The 24,296-nt window shown below is 34.0% G+C and overlaps 2 protein-coding genes across 2 annotated transcripts in view; one reads left to right on the forward strand and one right to left on the reverse strand.

The window, feature by feature from the left end:
• LOC133202317 (protoporphyrinogen oxidase-like) overlaps positions 1 to 1,630 on the forward strand; it is a 38,556-nt gene extending 36,926 nt beyond the window's left edge. The window contains exon 11 of the mRNA XM_061338114.1: positions 1,338 to 1,630. Coding sequence (XP_061194098.1) covers positions 1,338 to 1,529 — 192 coding nt within the window. The 3' untranslated portion in view covers positions 1,530 to 1,630. The remainder of the gene's footprint in view (positions 1 to 1,337) is intronic.
• Positions 1,631 to 12,725: 11,095 nt separating this feature from the next.
• The window catches only part of LOC133202542 (uncharacterized), a 91,759-nt gene continuing 80,188 nt past the window's right edge, over positions 12,726 to 24,296 (reverse strand). Inside the window, exons 59-65 of the mRNA XM_061338378.1 lie at positions 23,025 to 23,150; positions 22,702 to 22,782; positions 21,632 to 21,741; positions 21,483 to 21,541; positions 21,157 to 21,302; positions 15,329 to 15,482; positions 12,726 to 12,959 (exon numbers count right to left, since the gene is read on the reverse strand). Of these exons, the coding sequence (XP_061194362.1) occupies positions 15,337 to 15,482; positions 21,157 to 21,302; positions 21,483 to 21,541; positions 21,632 to 21,741; positions 22,702 to 22,782; positions 23,025 to 23,150 (668 nt within the window). The 3' untranslated portion in view covers positions 12,726 to 12,959; positions 15,329 to 15,336. The remainder of the gene's footprint in view (positions 12,960 to 15,328; positions 15,483 to 21,156; positions 21,303 to 21,482; positions 21,542 to 21,631; positions 21,742 to 22,701; positions 22,783 to 23,024; positions 23,151 to 24,296) is intronic.

A 24,296-nucleotide genomic window follows, 5' to 3' on the forward strand; every position in this document is an offset into this window, starting at 1 on the left:
AATCCAATTGTCTATTCTATTGCCACTTCAGGATTTTAAACTATAATGCATGTGCAATATGATGATATAAGTGAAAAATATGTTAGATCTAGAAGTACCGTATATACTTGCCTATAAGTTGGTCCGCCTATAAGTCGGTTGTAATTTTTGAGGTTATTTTGGAGGGATTTGCTATTGACCCGCATATAAGTCGGTACAACTTTTTGCAAGAACCGGTTGACAATTTCAAATCAATGTTTTAACTTGTTTTAGTTAATTCTTTTGAGAAATGATGCCAATATTCAATTTTAAATCATCAAAAAAAATTAGTATTGCACACTTAGGATAAAGATAAAATTATTGAAATATGTAAATGCTTGTACTTTATGCATAATCTTAGAAAAATTATATATGCAGACTTTATTCAACGATAATCGTTGGACATGTTTATAAAAAACTACATGTTTGCGTTCAAAATAACGCCAATTTTATATGACTCGCCTATAATTCAGATATAGAGTTTTGGACCAAAATTTAACTCCCAAAAAACCGACTTATAGGCGAGTATATACGGTAGTTGAATTTTTCCAAAAAATTTCAGTTTGGTGGTCATTTTCTTAATTCACCCGTATAAAGAAAGACACACACACACAAAAAAAATTGTGATTTACATTGGCAATTTAAAGGTCAGGGTCAAAAGTTAGTATCCATAATCATTACACATTTGTAGGATGCAGTTAACTTGAATATTTCTTTAGAAATCATGTATTTCTATATAGTTGGAAGATGGTTTGAAAAAGATACATTTATTTTGTGGTCACTTGGTCAAAGGTCAAGGTCAAAAGTCAAGATTATTGATAAGACTGTTTGATGCAATAATTCTCAAGAATTTTTGCCATGCAGACTTCATACTACATAGGTGAAAAGTATACTTTGGAAGAAACACACCTAAATATCTTTTTTAAAGGGGATAGACACAGATTTGTATTCTATATCCATCAAAAATTTCAATAGAATTCCATATCTTATATATGTTGTGAGAGCATTTCAAACTAATATATTTTAAAAGCATGTTTAGAAACTTCATTTATAGTTCACAGTTATAAAAAAAATTACAAAATTTGCGTGTGTTAGATTGACACACATGCTTGCACTAAAATTTATTCTTTATGTTTAAAAAAAAGAGAAAAATTTGTGATGTACGTATTTTAAGATAATTTTAAAGTAATAAGACATTGTGATGCATTCCACACTATGGGTACATGTATAAACACACACCCAGGGCCTCATATGACATTGTCAGTTTACTATTTGCTGAACTATTGCTAATGATTATGATGATATTGCTTTTTGTTTAGGACTGCATACCACAGCATAGAGTTGGACACAACCAGATACTTCAGTGTATTTACTCCTATATTGGTGAGCATAAGCTACCACTAACACTTGCAGGCTGCTCCTACAGAGAAATTGGTGTTACAGGAATTATACAGGACAGCTTTCACCAGGCACTCTCTGTACAGCAGAATATGGAAGGGGAAAACTTATGAATTCTGTAGACCAATAAATATATTATATGCCATTGTAAAATTCTGAGAAAGCTTTCAGATTTTGTTGATTATGTTCTTGGCATTATCATTATTTTTAGTTTTATACAAAATATATAGAGGATATATTCAATGTTTTGAAGTTGAATATGGAATTTATTTCACAAGTGGTAAAGATTTTTTTAATGTTTTCACGAGTGCAAAGAACAAGTGAAAATATAAAAAATCCTTTTTTTCACACTGTGAAAAATAATGATTTTAATTTAATAAATAAATTGCAGTATTTCACATGTTGGAAGTATAATAAACACATGTACAATGTCCATATGATTTTATTTACTCATATATTTAGTGCATTTCTTGAGCTTAATGAAGAATACATCCAAATTAAGAATTTGCATAGATAGCACTAATACTTGTGATATAGAATTAATTGCATAAGATACACAAAATAAAGGTTTTTCCATTTGAAAATAGTGTTAAAAGGGGATGGGCACAGCTTTTTTCCATCAATGGGAGTTGTTCTAAGCATGGGAGTAGATGATTACATTGATTCAGTACCTTACATATTGTATCCCGATAGGACCATTTACAAAAGTCTAACAGTGCATTATCAACAATGCAACAGCACATTGTTCACAACAAGCCATTGCACTAATGCAAATTCACACAACACATATTCACGCTAACAAATTTCATGCCGTCAAGCTTACACAAAACAGTGCTGTCACACTAACACAACTTTACACAATATGCCATTGTGCTAACACAACAAAACATGCATAGTCAATTGCCCTGGCACAAAACAGTGCTGTAAACTAACACAACTTTAGACAATGCACTAACACAAAACATGCATCATGCTAATGCAACTTTACACAGCACGCTGTCACAATAACACAACTTTACATTGTCACGCTTACATACAACCAAATTGTGTAAAGTTGTGTTAACGCAACAGAGTGTAGTGTAAAGTTGTGTAAATTAACATGTTTTGTGTAAGCGCACCAGCATGTTGTGTAAATTTGCATAAGCACAATAGCCTGTTGTATGTAAGTGAGACAGAGTTGTGTTATTGTGATGGCTTGGTTTGTGTTGTAAACAACGCACCTTCACATTGTCACTCGTGCTGTTGCACATAATACTATGATTTCCTCATTATGATGAGGTGCGGTTAAAACTGGCTCCCAAAACAACTTCACAACAATTTTTATTTCTTAATTTTCACACATGTCAAATATACTGGTTTTTTAGCTCACTGAGCTGAAAGCTCAAGTCCGACCGTCTGTAAACTTTTCACATTTTCAACTTCTTCTCAAGAACCACTGGGCCAATTTTAACCAAACTTGGTACAAAGTATCCTTGGGTGAAGGGGAGTTTAAATTTTTAAAATAAAGGGCCAAGTCCCCTTACAAGGTGAGATAATCAAGAAAAGACAAAAATAGGGTGGGGTCATTAAAAAATCTTCTCAAGAACCACTGGGCCAGAAAAGCTGAAACTTATGTGGAAGCATCCTGGGATAGTGTAGGTTCTAAGTTGTTAAAATCATGACCCCGGGGGTAGGGCAGAGCCACAATGGGGAATCCAAGTTTTACATTGAAATATATAGGAAAAATCTTAAAGGTGCTTGGACACATATTTGAAGTTAATATTTTCTCAAATTTTTGGTATAATATCATGACATATGTTTTCATAGCATTTCACATGGAAATAAAATAAAAAACTTATTGAAACTACAAATTTCGGGACGTGTTTGATTGACACATATATGCACTTTCACAAAGTAAACTTTATCCTTAATACTTAAGAAAAGTAGAAATTTTGTTGTGCATTAATGAAAAATATTAAACTATAATCCAGAAAATAAAAAGTAGAAATGTGAGAAACCAAAACCAACTCACCAGTATTGTCAGTCCGTGCTCAGTGATGTTCAAATGGAACACGCCCGTGAAACGTAAACTGTTTTTTGTAAACAGGGCACGAGCTCTGTTATTGTTAATGTTTACGTTTCACCGGGCGTGTTCAATTTGTTAAACTCTGCACACATCACTAAGCATGGACTGACAATACTGGTGAGTTGGTTTTGCTTTCTTATATTTCTACTCTGAATTTTCTGGATTATAGTTTGAATATATTTCATTAATACACAACAAAAATTTTACTTTTCTTAAGAATTAAGGATAAAGTTTGCTTTATGAAAGTGCTAGGATATATCAATCAAACGCGTCCCAAAATTTGTAGTTTCAATAATTTCCAGATAAAATAAGTTTTTTATTTTATTTCCGTTTGAAATGCTATAGCAACATATAAGTCATGATATTATACCGAAAACTTGAGAAAATATTAACTTCAAATCTGTGTCCAAGCACCTTTAAAAAATCATCTTCTCAAGAACCACTGGGCCAGAAAAGCTGAAACTTAAGTGGAAGCATCCTCTGGTAGTGTAGATTCTAAATTGTTCAAATCATGAACCCTGGGGGTAGGGCGGGGCCACAATAGGGAATCCAAGTTTTACATTGAAATGTATAGGAAAAATCTTTAAAAATCTTCTCAAGAACAACTGGACCAGAAAAGCTGAAACTTATGTGGAAGCATCCTGGGGTAGTGTAGATTCTATATTGTTCAAATCATGACCCCCGGGGGTAGGGCGGGGCCACAATAGGGAATCCAAGTTTTACATTGAAATATATAGGAAAAATCTTTAAAAATCTTCTCAAGAACCACTGGACCAGAAAAGCTGAAACTTATGTGGAAGCATCCTCTGGTAGTGTAGATTCTAAATTGTTCAAATCATAACCCCCCGGGTAGGGTGGGGCCACAATAGGTATTACAAGGGAGGAAATCTGGTAAAGAACAGCATGGCCAAAGTTACTCAGGTGAGCGATGTGGCCCATGGACCTCTTGTTTTATTATAATGATGAATAAAGCTCTCACCACTCTCCTTCCTCCCCACACTCACTCCTCCCTCTCTCTCCCTTCTCCCTCTCCCCACACTCACTCCTTTCTCCACACTCACTTCTCCCTCTCTCCAAATTCACTCCTTCCTCTCCCTCCCCACACTAATTCCTTCCTCTCTTTCCCCACACTCATTCCTCCCTCTCATCACACTCACTCCTTTTATCTCCCTCCCTTTGCTCCTTCCTCTCTCTCCACACTCTCTCTCTCACTTCTCCCTCCCCTCTCCCCACACTCACTCCTCTCTCTCTCAATTATCCCTCTTTTTCTCTCTCATTCTTTGATTGTTTTTAATTTTTTTTATCCACCCCCCCAAAAAAACTATACATAGAAATTTTTATGCCCCCATATCGAAGATTCGGGGGTATATAGTTTTTGCCCTGTCCGTCCGTCTGTCTGTTTGTCTGTTTGTCCGCAAAAACTTTAACATTGCTCATAACTTTTGATTAGTTATAGCCAGGGCTTTCATATTTCACATGTGTATTCCTTGTGACAAGACCTTTCTTTGGGTACCAGCATATTTGACCTTATGACTTGACCTTGGAGTTTGACCCAGTTTTACAAAATTTTACCCAACATTAACCTTGGCCATAACTTTTGAACTGTTGGAGCTAGAGCTTTCATACTTCATATGTGTAAATCTTGTGACAAGACCTTTCTTTGGATGCCAACAACTTTGACCTTGACCTAGGATTGTTGACCTACTTTAAAAAAAAAAACTTTAACCTTGGCCATAACTTTAAAACAGTTGCAGCTAGGGCTTTCATACTTCATACGTTTAATCCTTGTGACAAGACCTTCCTTTTGATACCAACAACTTTGACCCTTCGACCTTGACCTTGGAATTTGACCTACTTTTGAAAAACTTTAACCTTGGCCATAACTTTTGAACAGTTGATGTTAGGGCTTTCATACTTCACATGTGTAATTCTTGTGACAAGACCTTACTTTGGATACCAACTACTTTGACCCTTTGACCTTGACCTCATTATTTTCAGTTATTAAAAATAAAGACTTTGAGTTTGTTCTAATCACACATACTTAACTGTAGTCCTCACTTTAGTTAAAAATACATTAAATCCATGAGGCATTCTGGATTTCAAGTTGCGTGTTTATGGTACCAGGATCTGATACAATATTATTATTTGCATAGCTGTACTCTACTGACCATGAATCATTTGCAGCAGGAATCTGGGCGCACTTGAAAAGTGAAAATTTTAAATATGTCACGAAATTTTAGCATTCTTTTGATGTATCGGGTACCTGTGAAATGGGAAAGGGAAATATTGTGTTTTGATTTGCTAAAAAAAATTTGAAAATTGGCTAGATGAGTCATTTTGTACAAAATGTAAGTCGGTTGGTTTTTTTGCAGTTTTTTTTTTTTTGGGGGGGGGGGGGGATTTGCCATTGACCCGCTTATAAGTCAGTACAACTTTTTACCAGAATTATTTGACAATTTTAAATCAATGCTCTCATGTTTTAACCTGGTTTCAATCAATATCTATTGAAACCAGAAGTCTCTGATGAGACTGTAGCTCTACTAGTCTGTACGTAAAACAAAGGAAAAGTAGCACTTGGATTTGAAACTGCAACATGCAACAATAAATAAAATATTGTATCTTAATGTAGTTTACTTCTGTGCCAAGTTATATTGAAATCAAACGAAAACTGTTGGAGGAGTAGCGTTTTGAAAGTACTTCACAGAAATTTCTATTTATAGTAATTATGGTAACAACATTCACTGAAATCAAAAACCGATATACATATTATGTATTGTAGTGTATTCCAATTGTGAGTATAGCCTTCTTGTATGCCAAATTATATTAAAAGCAGACTAAAACTGTAGCAGGAGTAGCGTTTTAAAGGAATTTTACAGAAATTTTTATTTTTAGTAACCATGGCAACACCGTTCATCGAAATCAAAAACCGATGCACTTAATTATGTATCCTAGTGCAGTTTACTTGTGTGCCAAGTTATATTGAAATCAGAACAAAACTGTAGGAGGGGTAGCGTTTTAAAGGAATTTCACAGAAATTTCTATTTTTAGTAATTATGGCAACACCGTTCATCGAATTCAAAAACTGGAGCACTAAATTATGTACCATTGTACACTCTACTTGTGTGCCAACTTATATTGAAATCAGACCAAAACTGTAGGAGGAGTAGCGTTTTCAAGGAATCTCACAAAATTTCTATTTTTAGTAACCATGGCAACACCGTTCATTGAAATAAAAAACCGGTGCACTAAATTATGTATCATTGTACGTCTACTTGTGTGCCAAGTTTTATTGAAATCAGACCAAAAGTGTAGGAGGAGTAGCGTCTTAAAGGAATTTCACAGAATTTTCTATTTTTAGTAACCATGGCAACATCGTTCATCGAAATCAAAAAACCGATGCACTAAATTATGTATCTTAGTGTAGTTTACTTGTGTACCAAGTTACATTGAAATCAGACCAAAACTGTAGGAGGAGTAGCGTTTTGAAAAATTGTTTACAGACAGACGGACAGGCAGAGAGACGGACGGACGACGGACACCTTACTATCGCATAAGCTCTTCTTGTCTCTGACCAGTAGAGCTAAAAATGACGTCGATATTTAATTTTAAATCATTAAAAAATAAGTAACGCACACTTTAGATAAAAATAAAACTATTAAAATATATAAATACTTGTACGTTACGCATAATCTTGAAATACATAAATGATTTAATATAAAGACTTTGGTAAACGATAATCGGCGGGATTGTTTATAAAATACTACCTTTCGTCGTACAGAAAAATAACAATCTTTTTATGACTCGCCTATAACTCGGTCACAGAGTTTTGGACCCAAATTTGAGCCCCCCCCCTCAAAAAAAAAAAAAAACGACGTGTATATACGGTAGTCATTTTTAGTCATGTTTAGTCATTTATTTGGGTCATTTTAATTCAAAGTAAGGAGCAAATACATGTATTTGTAAAAAAAAATGGAGACAAGACCCAGAGCCATAAAAAAATGAACTCCCCCCCCCCCCCAAATCCCATTGTGTAAATTGCGGTGCTTCATTGTCGTGTTAAAATCCACTATGCGTGTATAGCGATGATAGCTCAGTAGTATGCGATATCTGTCCAGTGCATTGGAATCAAAATGTTTTTGGTTCGATCCCTCGCATGGAGCGTTATTTTTTTTATGCAAACAATCAATTCTTTTGTCACTTGAATGTGATGTACTGATTTGTTAAAATTTTAAAATAGATAAATTTTGGTTCAGTTGCACAGAGAGCGAAAGCAATTCTTCCAGTCTACTGAAACTTTGTCCCTACTCCGTGGGTCATGATTTGAACAAAGTTGAATCTACACTACCTGAGAATGCTTCCATATCAATATGAATAATGATGGCTTTGCTGTTCTTGAGATGAAAATTTTGAAAGATATTTCCCCCTATATATTCCTAGGTAAATTTTGATCGCCCATTGTGGCCCCACCCTATCCCCAGGTGTCACTATAACTTGAATCTACACTATATAATGAAACTTTCACTTAACTTTCAACTCTTCTGCCCCAGTGGTTCTTGAGAAGAAGATTTTGAAATATTTTTTTCCTATATATTCCTATGTAAAACTTTGATATATTTTTGTGGCCCCATCCTACTCCCGGGGGTCACGTTGAACAAACTTGAATCTACACTATGTAATAAAACTTGCACACAAGTTTCAGCTTGCTTGGCTCATTTTTAAAAAGATGTTACTATATTTTCACTAATTATCTCGAAAGAGGGCGTGGCCCTTCATTTGAACAAAATTGAATCCCCTTCACCCAAGGTTGCTTTGTAGCAAGTTTGGTTGAAATACGCCCATTGCTTCTTGAGTCGAAAATATGAAAAACTTAAAGACGGACGACGGACATAATTTGATCAGAAAAGCTCACGAGCTTTCAGCTCAAGTGAGCTAATAAAGCTTTGACTTGGGCTGTACATTAACTCAGTAATTCTCTCATGCATTTCATTCATAGCAGTACTTCTAGGTACATCCATCTAGACAAGTAAAGGGCATTGTGATATAAAATATAATAAAGTACTAACTATTAAAATTTACAACTTTTATGTTAAATGCAATCATTAATTAAACTCAATGGAACTCTCTTTGGCAATTCCAGAATTACAGTCACTGGACGAAAAGTCAGCATTATACACATACTTTCAGCACTTACTCTGTTGACATTATTGTTATTGACTGTAACCAACTTCTGCTTCATCGACGAAAGTGAGAAGATTCTGTACAATATTTTGCGCCCCCTCATTAGCAGACCTAATTTTGTATTCATATGAAGCAGAATTTATTCAAAAACTTCTACATGAGAAGAAGAAAACACTTACTGTGGCCTTCAACTCGACATTTCGATATATCGACGACGTATTATCAATTAACAATATATAGTTACTTTCATTCATATGTCGACTCGATATATCCCAGTGAGCTTGAAATAAAAGATACCACAGATTCTGACACATCTGTTTCATATTTATATACCGTATAACGGGTATTTTCTGCGGTTGTCCAATTTTTGCGGAATTTTGCGGATAGGACAAATCCGCAAAAATTACAATCGCAAATATTTTTCAATATTTCTTCAGATATACATTTTATACAAGCAAGTATGATAAGTGGTGCTTATGTCACATGATTCTCATTAACGCAAGAACCTGCGTACTGGACGCAGCAAAATTATTTGGGACGCAAAGTTCTTAAAAACGATGCGTCCGCAGACTCATGAGCGGACACGTCCTTGTTAGCGAGAAAATTCGGGTGTCATCGAAATTCGAAGAGTTTAGATGCCATGATTTGAATCAAAACGTTCCGTAAATAATATCAATTCAATAAGTTTATACAAAAACATCTTTTCTTGTACCTTTTTCTTTATTTTATACGGATATACATGTACATGTAAATGACTAAAAGAGATTTCGCAATTCTTAGTCCAAACTCCGATAGCTGCAAACAAGACTTCTTTCTTTCTTCTTTAACACTATTTTCAATCTTGTGTTTTATCTTGAGACCATAATTCCTGCTTATGTGGCTTGATTTTCTCGTGAATTTCACACAATGTAGACGACTGACAGGATTAGTTACGCCTCAATGCACATGACACCTGTGATTGTATAGTTTTCGGTCAACTTTAGGTTACTTAATTATGCAACTGTTTGTTTGAGCTTAAAATATAAACACCAGGTTAATTTTGATAGCAATTAACTATAAGTGTATTTTTAGAATATGGCTTGGATGCATTAATCATCTATATATTTAAATATTTTAATAGATCGCATAAAACGTTTGTTACAATGTAGAATAACGATTATTTATTGTTGTTGGGTGGACTTCTTTTCAATTGGGACTCGACATAATTTTACAAAGACTAACTAAAAGATAGTAGTTTAATTAAGCTTAATAGCTTAATACCAGTTTCTTATGCACCTTTGATCAATATGTCTCAATGAATTTATAAAACTTAAGCATGGCAGCTATCTGATAATTCTTAAGAGATTGGTGATCATACCCAGTAAATAATTTTTGGCGGTATAATGCAACCGCAGAAATTGAAAACGCAGAAATTAATTTGCTATCTTTTAGGGGTTAAATCGCAAAAAATTCCAACCGCAGAAAATACCCGTTATACGGTATTTTACTAGTAAAAGACGTTAATGGTAAGCTAACAATAAAGTTTTAAGATAAACGTGATGACTTCAACTTTTCAATCGTCAACTTCCCTTACTTATGTAGCAATATACCCTTATCACCTGCATATGGGGTTTATGTCTCCCAGTTGATTCGATACGCAAGAGCATGCTCTACGTATGAACAATTTCTAAAACGAGACAAGTTATTGACAAACAAGTTGATGAAACAAGGATATCAACAGTCTCGAATGAAGTCATCTTTTCGCAAGTTTTACGGTCGATACAATGACCTTGTCAGCACCTACAACCTATCATTGTGTCAAATGCCGACTGACGTTTTTCATACTAATTGTTACGCCATTATTATACACTGAACTGTCTACGGATTTCTCCGTTAGTACTGATCATGACAAGGAGCACACGGCGGGTGTGAACCGGTCGGCAGGGGATGTTCACTCCTCCATGGCACCTGATCCCACCTCTAAATTTTGAGGTCCGTGTTTGTTCTGCTTCAAATTTGTATCGTTTCATTCGACTTTCGAGATTGAATACTATTCGTTATCTTCATATTTCATTTGCAGTTGTTGCTCGAACCAGCGTAAACTTAATTGTTATTGACAAGAACTCAGGTATTATTATCCCAAGCTCCATTATCCTTCATTGTCGTGCTGATCTGATGCATTTTTTTTTCTTTTTTTGGTGATCATATTTTGGAATGTTTTACAAACCCAAAGAATGGAGTAGTAAAATTTCCCGTTCTGAGAAAGATATTTGTTAATTTTAAAAAGAGAAAAGTTAAACATATAAATTTTTCAAAAACTATGTTATCAATATCAATTTTTACACATTTGATTCCTTTATCTTATTTTACTTATTGATAATAGTTCATATTTTTCAGGTATGTGAAAAAAGGAAAAAAAAGAGTCTCGCATATGATTTAAACTCTCTCCATAGCTCGCGGTAACGCTTAATTAATGTTGAAGCTGAACACGAATCGGTACGCTACGCAATCTTGTGACGGTACATTATTGTCGTTCTGTACATATTGTCGTCGGCGACAATATGTACCGAAACGAGCCTTTTTTCCTCCTGCATAATGGACGACAAAATGTACAGTCACGCATCGGTACATTTTGTCATCGGCGACGATATGTACTGTTAACATTTGCACATTTTGTCGCCGATATGTTGTGTTGAAGAATTGCTGAGAGAGAGAGAGAGAGAGAGAGAGAGAGAGAGAGAGAGAGAGAGAGAGAGATTGACACACACAGACAGAAGGATAGAAAAAGTGTATGGCAGATAAATAAGTTGTATTTATTTAGCATTACTCGCAATACTGAGGGAGAAGAGGTTTTGGTCAGAAAATTGTTCCAGGATTCGTCTGCATCACAATGACATGTCAAGATACCGAATTCTTGAGATATCTGATAAATCAGCCTATTCTTTTTTCCTCGTTATATTTACTTTGAGATTGAATGTTAATTGTTTTGTTCAATAGTAATGATTATCTGGAAATTATATTTGCGTTTTTCTTATACATCTGCCGATATAATTGGTGTTGGGATTGACATTTATAGCTCACCTGAGCTGAAAGCATATTGTAGATTCAAGTTTGTCCAAGTCATTGTCTCAATTTTTTTCTTGGCCATAGTTCATTGCATTCCGCTTTTCAGATTTTAGATGTGTGGACATATCCTACATCGCCAGTGTGAAAGACGACACGATATAAATAACTTTTTTATGCATCCCCCCCCCCCCCCAAAAAAAAAGGTCGATTGTCCGATTCAAATAAACAAAAATGCGTATAATTATAGAATGCAAAAAAAAAAAAAAAAAACAACAACAACAAAAAACAAAACAAAACAAAAAAAAAAAAAAAAAAAAAGAAGAGTAAAGGACTATATTCGGTAATGACCAATATTTACCCCCCAAATCAAACTTTGACGGAGAAATATATAATTATGTTCTAGAACAGGGGTATATCTGCAGACATCAAAGCACTGAATATTTTCATAAACCATGACGTCATATGCTTGATATGACGTCAGGAAAATGACGTAAATTCAAAATTTCCATGATTTCTACAGAAAAAGGTATATATTACGTCGATATTTTGAGTAAAAGTCACCGAACGCAGGTCTGCTCCAGCTCAATATTTCGATATAATGTGTAGAATGATAATATCAGTGAAATATGTAAATACTGTTCTGGAGCAAGTCTGCGCTCTATTAATTTTATAGCAAAAATTGAACAAATTTTGTCCATTTTTCCCTCTATCTGAAAATAATACAAAATCTGAATAGTTTGTGACGTCATAGAAAGAAAAATTGCCAATAACCTACTTTGAAACTACAATATTTTTTTGATTTAGATTTCTCTAACAATATATACAATTTAGCACATTTCAAGAAATTTTCAAAATATGACTTTTGTTGGGGCAAAAATATGCATATACCGCATATAGTTCTTTAAAAAAAATTAAAAAGCAAAGGCAATGTCAGATAACCGACACGACTACATGTCGTCTATTCGAGCACAACAATGAAATAAGTTTTCTGCAAAATATATGAGTAAAAACAAATAATATGTATATTTTCCTCAATATATATTTGCGAAATTAACAAAATATATGTTTACAGTAATAGGCATAAACATTTCTTCCACTGATATTGTTAACAAGTATGCAGGCGTTTGTCAAGCTAGACGACGGAAAACATCTTTTCCTTCAGTCATTGATCTCCATTCATTGATTATGATGGATACATTTTTAATGTTCCCACTCCCCAAAATGTTGTCAATACAACTTCAGTGATCAGCAACGTCTAAAAAAGAAAAGGAAAATAACGATTTTAGGAATAGTGTTAAGAATATTCAAGAAGAACAAAACTTTATGAACACTCGATAAAACTTTGATAGCATGAACATTTTAAAGGGGCATGGACACAGATTTGAAGTTTATAATCTTCACATTTTTGTGTTAGCTACATGAAAATGGCGACCAACTATCAACAATAAACGAGAAAGTAAAAAAAAAACACTGGATAGTGATTTTCAAAATTTAAATTAACAATGGAATAAGTAACACGTACTATATGCCCCATTTCATGGAGGGGCATAAAAAATGTAAGAAAGCACCTGTGCTGTCAGTTTGTGGTCTGTTATGGGGAGGAATGTCAGCAAATCAAACACATACTAGTATACACCAGGTAAAACGTACACATTAACGATAAAGGAACTCGTGCTAAGGTGTTTGGTGTAATGTTATGAAGAATGTCATTTTCATGGAGTATTAAGAATTGTCTTTAAATTGAAGCTGGTTTTTTTTTTCGAATAAAAAAAACTGTGTACAGGGAAATTTTTGCCTCCATTTCATTTTCGCTTCTTTCGCCCTAGACACAAGTGGGCGAATTTAAGACAGGGCGTATTCAAAGAAAACAGTATAATTTCTCAAACAGAATCGTTACTGGGTGAATTTAAAACAGGGCAAAATTGTTTGCTTGAGTAAAAGGGCGAAAATTACATGGGGCAAAAATAACCCTGTATACAGTATAGACATCTCTATAAAAACTGTAGGGCATGAATACCCCGCCCAGGGTTCATTAGTAATGCAACAGAAAATTTGTATTAGTTTACGAAGTTTGATGAAAATACCTTGAATAGTTTCTTTAAAACTGGATTTAGTACACAATAAATAATAAAGTTAAAGGTCATTGCGATGGTCAAAGTAAAAACAAAATGGACAAAGTTGATAAATTCTCACTAAATAATGTATCAGTGCAAAGGCACTTACATAAAATATATCTTAAATTGATTCTTTGAAACTGAACTAAACACACATTTGAAAAAAGGGAGGTCAAGATGAAAGTAAAGGTGGAAGGTCACAAATGTTGTTGCAATTGAATAGCTCTAATTAATATGTATAAGCATATGAAGTTTGATAAAAATATCTTGACTAGTTTCTTTGAAATTTAGCTAAACACAAATTTGACGTCAAGATCAAAGGAAAGGTCAATGTCAAAAAAATTTGATGCAGTCAGATATCTCTCACCAGTATGTTTAAGCATATGAAGTTTGATTAAAATATCTTGAATAGTTTCTTTGAAACTGAGCTTAATACGATTTTAAGATAAGTGAGGTCAAGGTCAAAGGAAAGGCCAAGGTAAAAAAATATTGATGCAGTTGATCTGCTCTGATCAATATGTATAAGCATATAAGGTTTGATAAAAATATCTTAAGTTTCTTTATTGTTGAGATAATTACTAATTTAAGAAATATATAAATACGACCAATCATTGCTTTGCTGTTCTTGAGAAGAAGATTTTTAAAGATTTTAGGTATGTATTCCTATGTAAGGCTTTAATTTTACATCCATTGTGGCCCCACCTTATCCCCGGGGGTCATTATTCTAACAAAATTGAATCTAAACTACCTGAGGGTGTTTCTATATAAGATTCATATTTTCAAGCAAAGTGGTTCTTGAAAAGATTTTTAAATTACGTCATTAATTTTTTCACGAATCCATAATTATCTCCCCTTGGAAGAAGATGTGGCCCTTCATTTGAACAAACTTTTATTTCCTTTACCCAAGGATACTTTGGATCAAATTTGGTTGAAATTGACCCAGTGGTTCTTGAGAAGAAGATAAAAATGTGAAAAGTTTACGACAACGACGACAGACAACGGACAAATTTCGATCAGAAAAGCTCACTTGAGCCTTCGGCTCAGGTAAGCAAAAAAGTGAAGTCAATGTCAAAGGAAAGTCAAGGTCAAAAATGGTGCTGGTTTTGAATAGGTCTAATCAGTATGTATTAGCATATAAGGTTTGATGACAATATCTTAAGTTTCTTTGAAATTGAGATAATCACTAATTTAAGAAAAGTGGGGTCAAGGTCAATGGAAAGGTAAAAAATATTGACGCACTTGAATAGCTTTCATCAATATGTATCAGCATAAGAAGTGTGATAAAAATATCTTAAATATTTTCTTTAAAACTAAGGTAAATGCAAAGTATGATGGGTGGACAGAGGGACGAAAGGACGGGAAGACGGACATGACAAACACTATATGCCCTGGCCATATTCATGGCGGGACCTAAAAAGAATTCAAAATTGTAAACGAAACAGCAATGCAAGGGTCAATACTCTTTAATGACCAACAGAATGCAAGAAAAAACAATGATGGTTAAACGTACCAGTTACATCAGCGAATTTGTATAGCTGGCGTGCAGAGTCTTCCACAACCTGTGGAACAACATTTCTCCATCCCGGGGCAAGTTCCATCTCCCATACAATCCTCAAAGCAGGACCCACTGATCGAGGCTTGGGGACATGTACCTTCTTTCAGTTCTGGACCAATAAAAAAAGGTATCTCAATAATGATCAGCATATGCTGGACAAATCCCCCTTTTCATTTTGGATATTATTATGTCTATTTTTAGTATGATCAGCAATCATTAACCAATCACATTGCGTTCTGATAATATTTACCCTGATTTCTATAATGATATTCGATCAGTAAAATACAAATGTATGTTCAGAACTGAAATTCATAGTCAATTTGTAAGTCGAGCTAAAAAGTTGGTTTATTGTGATATCATTACAAAGAGCTCTTGGGCCTTGACGCTAACCTGAGTATCTAATATTTTCCGCATACTTTTAAGACAAAGGCAGCTTTATACCATTTATTCTTCCTCATCTCAGCCAAAACAAAAACTATACTGTCAGGGTGAAACAAATGCCCCCGCTGACATGCAAGTTTTAAATATATGAAAGTTCAAGAGTGTGAAAGTAACAGTTGGATGGACATGGCACAAAAATAAAATATTTTACTGCTTTTTTTCTGGAATCAGTTGTCTATACCACAACAAACTTAAACTGTATGAAATGTTGATCAAGTTCAAGCAAACACGGTAATAAAAAAGGTTTTAAAAAGTGAATGATTCAAAATTTTTAAAGTCTAAAGGCCATAAGTTTTGAAAAATGGGTCAGTCAATATGAGAGTCATATTTGATCAATAAGTCACAACAGTATAATGAGACAAACCTACAAGCACAGTGAACAAAATATGGAAAAGAGTTACTTAAAGTTTTCAAAGTATAAGGGTCGTAACTTTCGTAAAAATGGGCCAATCATCACAAAACTCATACTTGATCTGTTTGTCATCAATATCAAGAGACATACCAACCAGAAGTCTCTGTCGAGACTGTAGCTCTACTGGTTTGTACTTATAACAAAGGAAGAGAAAAGTAGCACTTGGACTTGAAACTTTGCAACAGCAATAAATAAATAATAATCCTTGTTTTACTCTCCATTTGTGATAAGATGAATTGCAATCAGACTAAAACTGTAGAAGGACTAGCCTTTTAAAAGAATTTTAGAGAAATTCCAATTTTAGTTACAATGGCAACATCATTCATCAAAATCAAACAACAATAAAGACAATTATGTATCTCAGTGTAGTCTACTTGTATGCCACGTTATATTAAAATCAGACCAAACTGTAGGCGAAGTAATGTTTTGAAAGTATATCAAACAAATTTCAATTTTTTTGTAACCATGGCACCACTTCATCGAAATCAAAAATGAATATATAGAATCATGTATCTCAGTGTAATCTACTTGTGTGCGAAATTAAATTGAAATCAGACCAAAACTGTAGGAGGAGTAGCGTTTTGAAAGTATTTCACAGAAATTTCTATTTTTAGTAACCATGGCAACAACGTTTGTCGAAATCAAAAACGATGAACAGAATTATGTATCTTAGTATAGTCTACTTGTGTGCCAAGTTATATTGAAATCAGACCAAAACTGTAGGGGGGTGGGGGGTGGGGGTAGCATTTTGAAAGTATTTCACAGAAATTTTAATTTTTAGTAACCATGGCAACATCGTTTATCGAAATCAAAAACCGACATACAGAATTATGTATGTTAGTGTAGTCTACTTGTGTGCCAAGTTATATTGAAATCAGATCTAAACTGTAGGAGGAGTAGCGTTTTGAATGTATTTTCACAGAAATTTCTAATTTTAGAAACCATGGCAACACTGTTCATTGAAATCAAAAACCGATACACGGAATTATTTATCTAAGTGTAGTCTATTTGTGTGCCAAGTTATATTGAAATCAGACCAAAACTGTAGGAAGAGTAGCATTTTGAAAAATTGTTTACAGACACACAGACAGACGGAGGGACTACGGACATCTTACTATTGCATAAGCTCTTCTGGTCTCTGACCAGTAGAGCTAAAAATCAGCGCATTGTAAAATAAGTCCAGAAAGCGGTGGATTATCAGAAATTTTCAAAGTCTAAAGGCCGTAACTTTCACAACCAGAAGTCTTTGACGAGACTGTAGCTCTACTTGTTTGTACTTAAAACAATGGAAGATAAAAGTAGCACTTGGGCTTGAAACTTTGCAACAGCAATACATAGAATAATGATTCATGTCGTATTCTCTTTTTGTGGCAAGATTTATTGCAATCAGACTAAAACTGTAGGAGGAGTAGCCTTTTAAAAGAATTTTACAGAAATTTTGATTTTAGTAACCTTGGCGACATCATTCAACAAAATCAAAAAAACAATAGCACAAATTTGAATCCTTGTGTAGTCTACTTGTATGCCAAGTTATACTGAAATCAGATCAAAACTGTAGGAAGAGGAGCATTCTGAAAGTATTTCAATAATTTTTTTTTCTGAAAGTATTCAAGTAAATCAATTAAATTTCTGTTTTTAGTAACAATGGCAACATCGTTCATTGAAATTAAAGACCGATATACAGAATTATGTATCTTAGTGTAGTCTACTTGTGTGCCAAGACATACTGAAATCAGATCAAAACTGTAGGAGGAGTAGGGTTTTGAAAGTGTTTCACAGAAATTTCTATTTTTAGTAACCATGGCTACATCGTTCATCGAAATCCAAAATCGATACATAGAATTATGCATCATATTCTTATCTACTTGTGTGCCAAGTAATATTGAAATCAGATCAAAACTGTAGGAGGAGTAGCGTTTTGAAAGTTTTTCACAGAAATTTCTATTTTTAGTAACCATGGCAACAACGTTCACAGAAATCAAAAACCGACATACAGAATTATGTATCTTAGTGTAGTCTACTTGTGTGCTAAGTTATACTGAAATCAGACCAAAAATGTAGGAGGCGTAGCGTTTTGAAAGTACATCCCAGAAATCTCTATTTTTAGTAACCATGGCAACACCGTTCATCAGACTTAAACTGTAGGAGGAGTAGCGTTTTGAAAACTTGTTTGCAGACGGACAGACGACGGACACCTTACTATTGCATTAGCTCTTCTGGTCTCTGACTAGTAGAGCTAAAATGGGCCAATCATTTCAAAACTGAAACTAAATCTGCAAGTCATCAATATCAAGAAACATACCAAAAATCAGATCATTATCTAGAAGGAGAAGAAAAAAAAAAGTTCGGAAAACGAACTATGGCGGAATGACAATGACGTAATGAGGACGGAAAGGGGTAACATTATATGCCCCGGTCATTTCATGGCGGGAGCATAAAAATCATTCCTTGAGTAAAATTTATTACCACATATTTCATTTCTAAGTTCTATTAGCATGATACTTTTAATTATTCTCCTAAACTAAATTAAAACTTATGCCATTACTTGTCAGATGTTTTGTCGACTTGTCAGATAATTACGTCGATTTGTCATATCTTTTTGTTGACTTGTCACTTATTCATGTGTTTAAAAACTCAGCATGAAACGAGACCACGTCCAGTTTATGCCATCCAGTTACCAACGTACTTTTCTAACATTAGGATCTGACAAGTTGACATAATCAATCGAAAGGTCAACATAATCATCTGACAAGTCGATATATCTTTCTAGCAAGTTGTCATAATTATCTGATAAGTTGACATAAATATCCGATAAATTGACATAATTAACTGACAAGTCAACGTAACATCTGAATTTTCAACATAATTTCTGACAAGTCCACATAACATCCTAGAAGTCGACATCATAACATGACAAGTATACTTCAGATAATTATGTCGACTTGTCAGATAATTATGTCAACTTTTCAGATGTTTATGTCAACTTATGTGTGGCATGAATATACCACCATGTCAAGATTTAAATTAAAGATGATGACTGTTAAAACTACAATGTCTTTCAACCTTCAGTAATTGAGAGAGGCTCTAGAAAAGAAGTCAAAAATATGATATGTACATGACACTTTACAAAGAATGAAATACCAGACACTCTTCATAAAAATATGAGGCCCATGGGCCACAACGCTCACCTGAGTAACTTTGGCCCTACTGTTCTTCACCAGATTTCCCCCTGGTAATACTCATTGTGGATCCACTCTACCTAAGGGGGCCATGATTTGAACAATTTAAAATCTACACTACCCCAGGAAGCTTCCATATAAGTTTCAGCTTTTCTGGCCCAGAGGTTCTTGAGAAGAAGATTTTTAAAGAATTTTCCTGTTTTTTTTTTCAATGTAAAACTTGGATTCCCTTTTGTGGCCCCACCCTACCCCGGGGGTCATGATTTGAACAATTAAGAATCTACACTACCCCAGGATGCTTTCAAATAAGTTTCAGCTTTTCTGGCCCTGTGATTCTTGAGAAGAAGATTGTCAAATATTTTTCTTATATATTTCAATGTAAAACTTGGATTCCCTATTGTGGCCCCACCCTATCCCTGAGGCCATTATTTTAATAATTTGGAACCTTCACTACCCCCAAGATGGTTCCACATACGTTCTTGAGAAGATTTTTTTAATGACCCCATCCTATTTTTTTCTTTTCTTAATTATCTCCCCATGGAAGGGGGTTTGGCCCTTCATTTTAACAATTTATATTCCCCTTCACCCAAGGATGCTTTGAAATAACTTTAGTTAAAATTGGCCCAGTAGTTCTCGAGAGGAAAATGGAAATGTGAAAAGTTTACAAACGGACGGACGGACAAAGGGATGGACGGACGACGGACGACGGACAACAGGTGATCAGAAAAGCTCACTTGAGCAAGTGAGTTAACAAGAGACCCATAAACATACACATTCTAATCATATCAACGATTTGCCTACTAAATATCCTTTAGTATAACTCAGAAATCAGCTGATCTAAAGAGTCACTTCAGCCTATGGCTCCGGTTAATTTTAAGGGCCCTCTACACACTGATGAAAATGTTTTTTGGACTTTGAGAAAATTATATAGCATAAAAGAGGATATTTTGAAATTAACTAACTCATTTTTAATATAGAGAGCGCGCCTTTTTTTTATTCAGGAAAAATCTTCAAAGACAATGAAGTAATAGAAAAGAAAAATTGCCTTCACTTACTCAAATGGATAAAATACATGCAAATGAAGTTTTCAGATACTCTATCTTGATCTAATACATGTATAATGTTTAGAATACTTGGATTAATTTAAGGAATGTTTTTAGTTTTGTGTGAGATATTGGTGTGTAAATCACACAGACTTGTCACGTAGGCATATTTCATGAAGCGCGCTAGCGCTTCATGAAAAATATGCCTACGTGCAAGTCTGTGTGATTTACACACCAATAATTCACACTAAACTGAAAAATATTCCTTATATTTACATTTTACAAGTTCAAAAGCAACAATATTATGCTCAATATTTGAATTTCTTGCTGCCCTATATCGTTACATTTTTATTAACGTCTCTGTAGCCTCATTGTGACGTCACTTTACCGCGAGTTTCACCGCGTATATTTCTACGCGTGAGTATACACAAAAATGAACTTCAAATCAATTGCACAGTTGGTTTAGTAGAAAAACATAGCAAATGTAAATATTTTAAAGTATGTGATACAGTTCAGATTACAATTTACTCTACTTATATGTCAAATGGTGTGTCAGTCTAATTACACAAAAGTGCCCTGAAAATAGGATGCAGTGTAGAGAGGGTCCTTAACTTTTAGATCAGAACAGAGCCTTGGCTCTAGTTAACTTTGAAGATCAGAACAGACATATAACATTGTTAGATACAGAAAGAAATATGGTAAACTTACGAGTATCAAACGTCATGTAACTTGTAATTTTAAGGTCATGGACAGCTTGCTTTTCCCTTGCTTCTATCATTTTGGTGATAAAATCCATGAGAACAGCACTGTTCGCATTGTACAAGATGACCAGATCAACACGGTTTTGTTTTGATCTTAAAGATATTGAATTAAAAGGTTTTCTTGAATATATGGACAAAAAAAAAAACATTAAATGTATTTGGTGCAAAAAATTGTCTGCAGTGTTGTATATAGTAATCTGTCGGATTGTTACTGAAAGCTGATGAAAATCGCAAGAAATGTGTTTTACAACAAAACAAAACACATGAACGTACCGAAAAGATGTAATTTGAACGTCAGCAATCCCTTTAGTCTGACTAAACAGCTGTAAAACCTAAATTAAAAAAGTAAGGTCAAATTTGTCAAATAAAACTTCATTTCCCAATTTTCCGACAGTATAGGTAACAATGTACAAGATACTGACATTGGTTCTGATGGTGGTCTCCAGCTCTTGATAGTAGGTGGATCGAGTATCTAACAACGACGGATCCCACACATGATCTTGGAGCTCCATAGTAACGGACAGAATACCCACTGCAAAAAAAAAATGATTAGAATGTTAAGAATGGTTATTCATAATACATATAGAAAGGTTCCTTTTGACTGTAATATTAGGCTGAATTAGTTGTGCATGTTTAGACATCATTAAAGAAACTACAGTATTTTTGTACCCCAAGTATTATGAGCCATTCCTTGAAAGAGATTATCAAATCTTAACAGGATGTATCTTTAACCATAATTGTAGAAATGTTGAAATGACAACAATAATTAAGATATGAAAACTACACTTAACCTTTTAAAAACTGCATGCCTTAAATTCTTATTACTCTTTTTTATGAATTGGGTATAATTAATAAGATTATAAAACTAACGCATTTATGTATGATCCAGTTCCCTAAATCATGATTTTATCTTTGTGAATAAAAATTCAAGATCTTAAAGTGTTCCATACCATTGTTTTTACTATGTTAGGTATGTAGTGACAAATAAATGTCTATAGTCGATAGACTCTTGTCCATAGAACGAAGGGAATTTCCTTTTTAGAAGATATTTTATTCAGTTTAAACTGAAAGCTATTTGTTATTTTCTGTAGAACTGGATGCCGCCTACTGCCTCCTGGTCCTTGGTGGTATGACATAATTGTATTTCAATAAAATAATGGGGGAAAAAACTTATAAAATAAGGGCACAGAAGAGACTGAATATATTTCAATGAATTATAAATAATTATTGACTTTTGCCTTTGAGATAAGGCTTTGGTTCAAGACCTGACACACCTTAGGTCATGGCCAACAACATAATAAAGTTTAGATAAATTTTAATCAATTGCTTGTGAGTTATAGCCCACAATTTTGTAATAGGCAGACAGATAATCAAAGCAGTATGTCTCCTCATAATTGGGGGAAACCATAATACTATATACCACATAAACATTTCATGTACATTACGCAGTTGAACAAGATTTATAAATAAGTTGGCAACAGAACAAACGAACCATTTGCTGGCAATGTTGTTGTTGAAATTTGTACCAATGGCTTTTCAGTAGTTGTTGATGTAGAAACAGGCATCCATACATCTATTTTATGAAAGAAAGATTAACTTAAACATAAATTTAAGCAAAGCCTAAATGTTTTTTTTTAATTTTCAATCTTCGTCTGTCAAAATTCTTGAAAGAAATAAAAATGTTAAATTTATCATATATAATTATATATCCTGAATTTGTTCATATTTATTTGTCATTCATGCAACTAAAACATTTAAATCTAAAACTAATGTTGAAGTACCGACGGTAATTTGATATAACGGAAATTCACTCACCTGTACAAGTTTGACCACACCCATTAGAGCAGCACTTCTGCACATCGGGGCACCTACTATCACCTGCACATTGTTCTGAACATGAAGCTACTCTTGTTACCGCAGGACAAGTGCCATCCCTGACAACTGAGGTAATAAATACAAATAGTAAACTTTAATGTAAAATGTTCTTTTCAAGGAAGGGCTTTTATCAATTTGAGCAGTCTTTTAAAGGATGATGCCAAAACTACTTTCTGCGGCCCCTTTTTCTACGACGAATTATATTTATTCTACAACGATTTTGATGGTTTTCAAACAAAGATGAATAAATACGACGTCTTTTGAATAATTTCAATAGTTCCAACACATTTTAATTATGAGGATTACCGAGTACTGCATTATGTATATGCAAGATTCGGCTTGATTTGTCACAATAGGATCTTTTATGAAAAGAGAATAGTACAATACAGTTTTAATACAATATAGGAGTATGCATGTCCAAGGAATCTACCTTATAAGGCTATTGTTATTATTTCGCACATAGTCGCTTACAGAGAACAATTGTCCAATCCGATGACTGAACGACAAAACATGCTGGTTTACTACATGTTTACATTTATCACAGACACGTGGTCAATTTACACATTATCTCTACTACATTTCCAACTTTTAATGGTCAGCAAAGGCTTTTTATACATTATAATACATATGGAACCTCAGTGTTTACCGTTTTGCGTCGAGAAATTCACAATAAAACTTGTAATCACTGATTTTCGGGAATACGTGTAGCCAATTGCCCAACGACGCTTTACAAAATAATGAAATTATACAACGTATATTAATAAAAAATTGTTTGTAATTATGAGCAGGGAAATTGTACATTCGTGTCTAATCTGTGACTCAAATGAATAAAAAAAAAATGTTTATCGGAAAACAAGAAAAAAAATTATGCCTTTTTTCCAAGCATTGGATTTCCTTAGAATTTTTCTAGTACTCACTCGTAATGCAACTCATTTAGCTGATTGTCGCTTAGAAAGTCCCGCCGGTGCCTCGATAAGCATATGAATTTATTATTACGTCAGAAAAAATGTTTCGTCGATCTGTTAGTAATGGGGAAGACCAGCCAGATTTTACAATGTTTTAAACACAATATTTGAGCGCAGTTAAGTACATTTTTCTCCTTTCACATACGAGGGGTTATCAAAAAGTTCGTGAACTGAGTCGATAAAATTAGTACTATGTAGTCTGTGCTTTCAAAATTTATTAGGAACATAAAACAACAAAAAATAAAGA

The sequence above is a fragment of the Saccostrea echinata genome, unplaced genomic scaffold (assembly GCF_033153115.1).
Source record: "Saccostrea echinata isolate AGI-Se365-2 ecotype Australia unplaced genomic scaffold, CSIRO_AGI_Sech_v1 ptg000047l, whole genome shotgun sequence".
Lineage (NCBI taxonomy): Eukaryota > Metazoa > Mollusca > Bivalvia > Ostreida > Ostreidae > Saccostrea > Saccostrea echinata.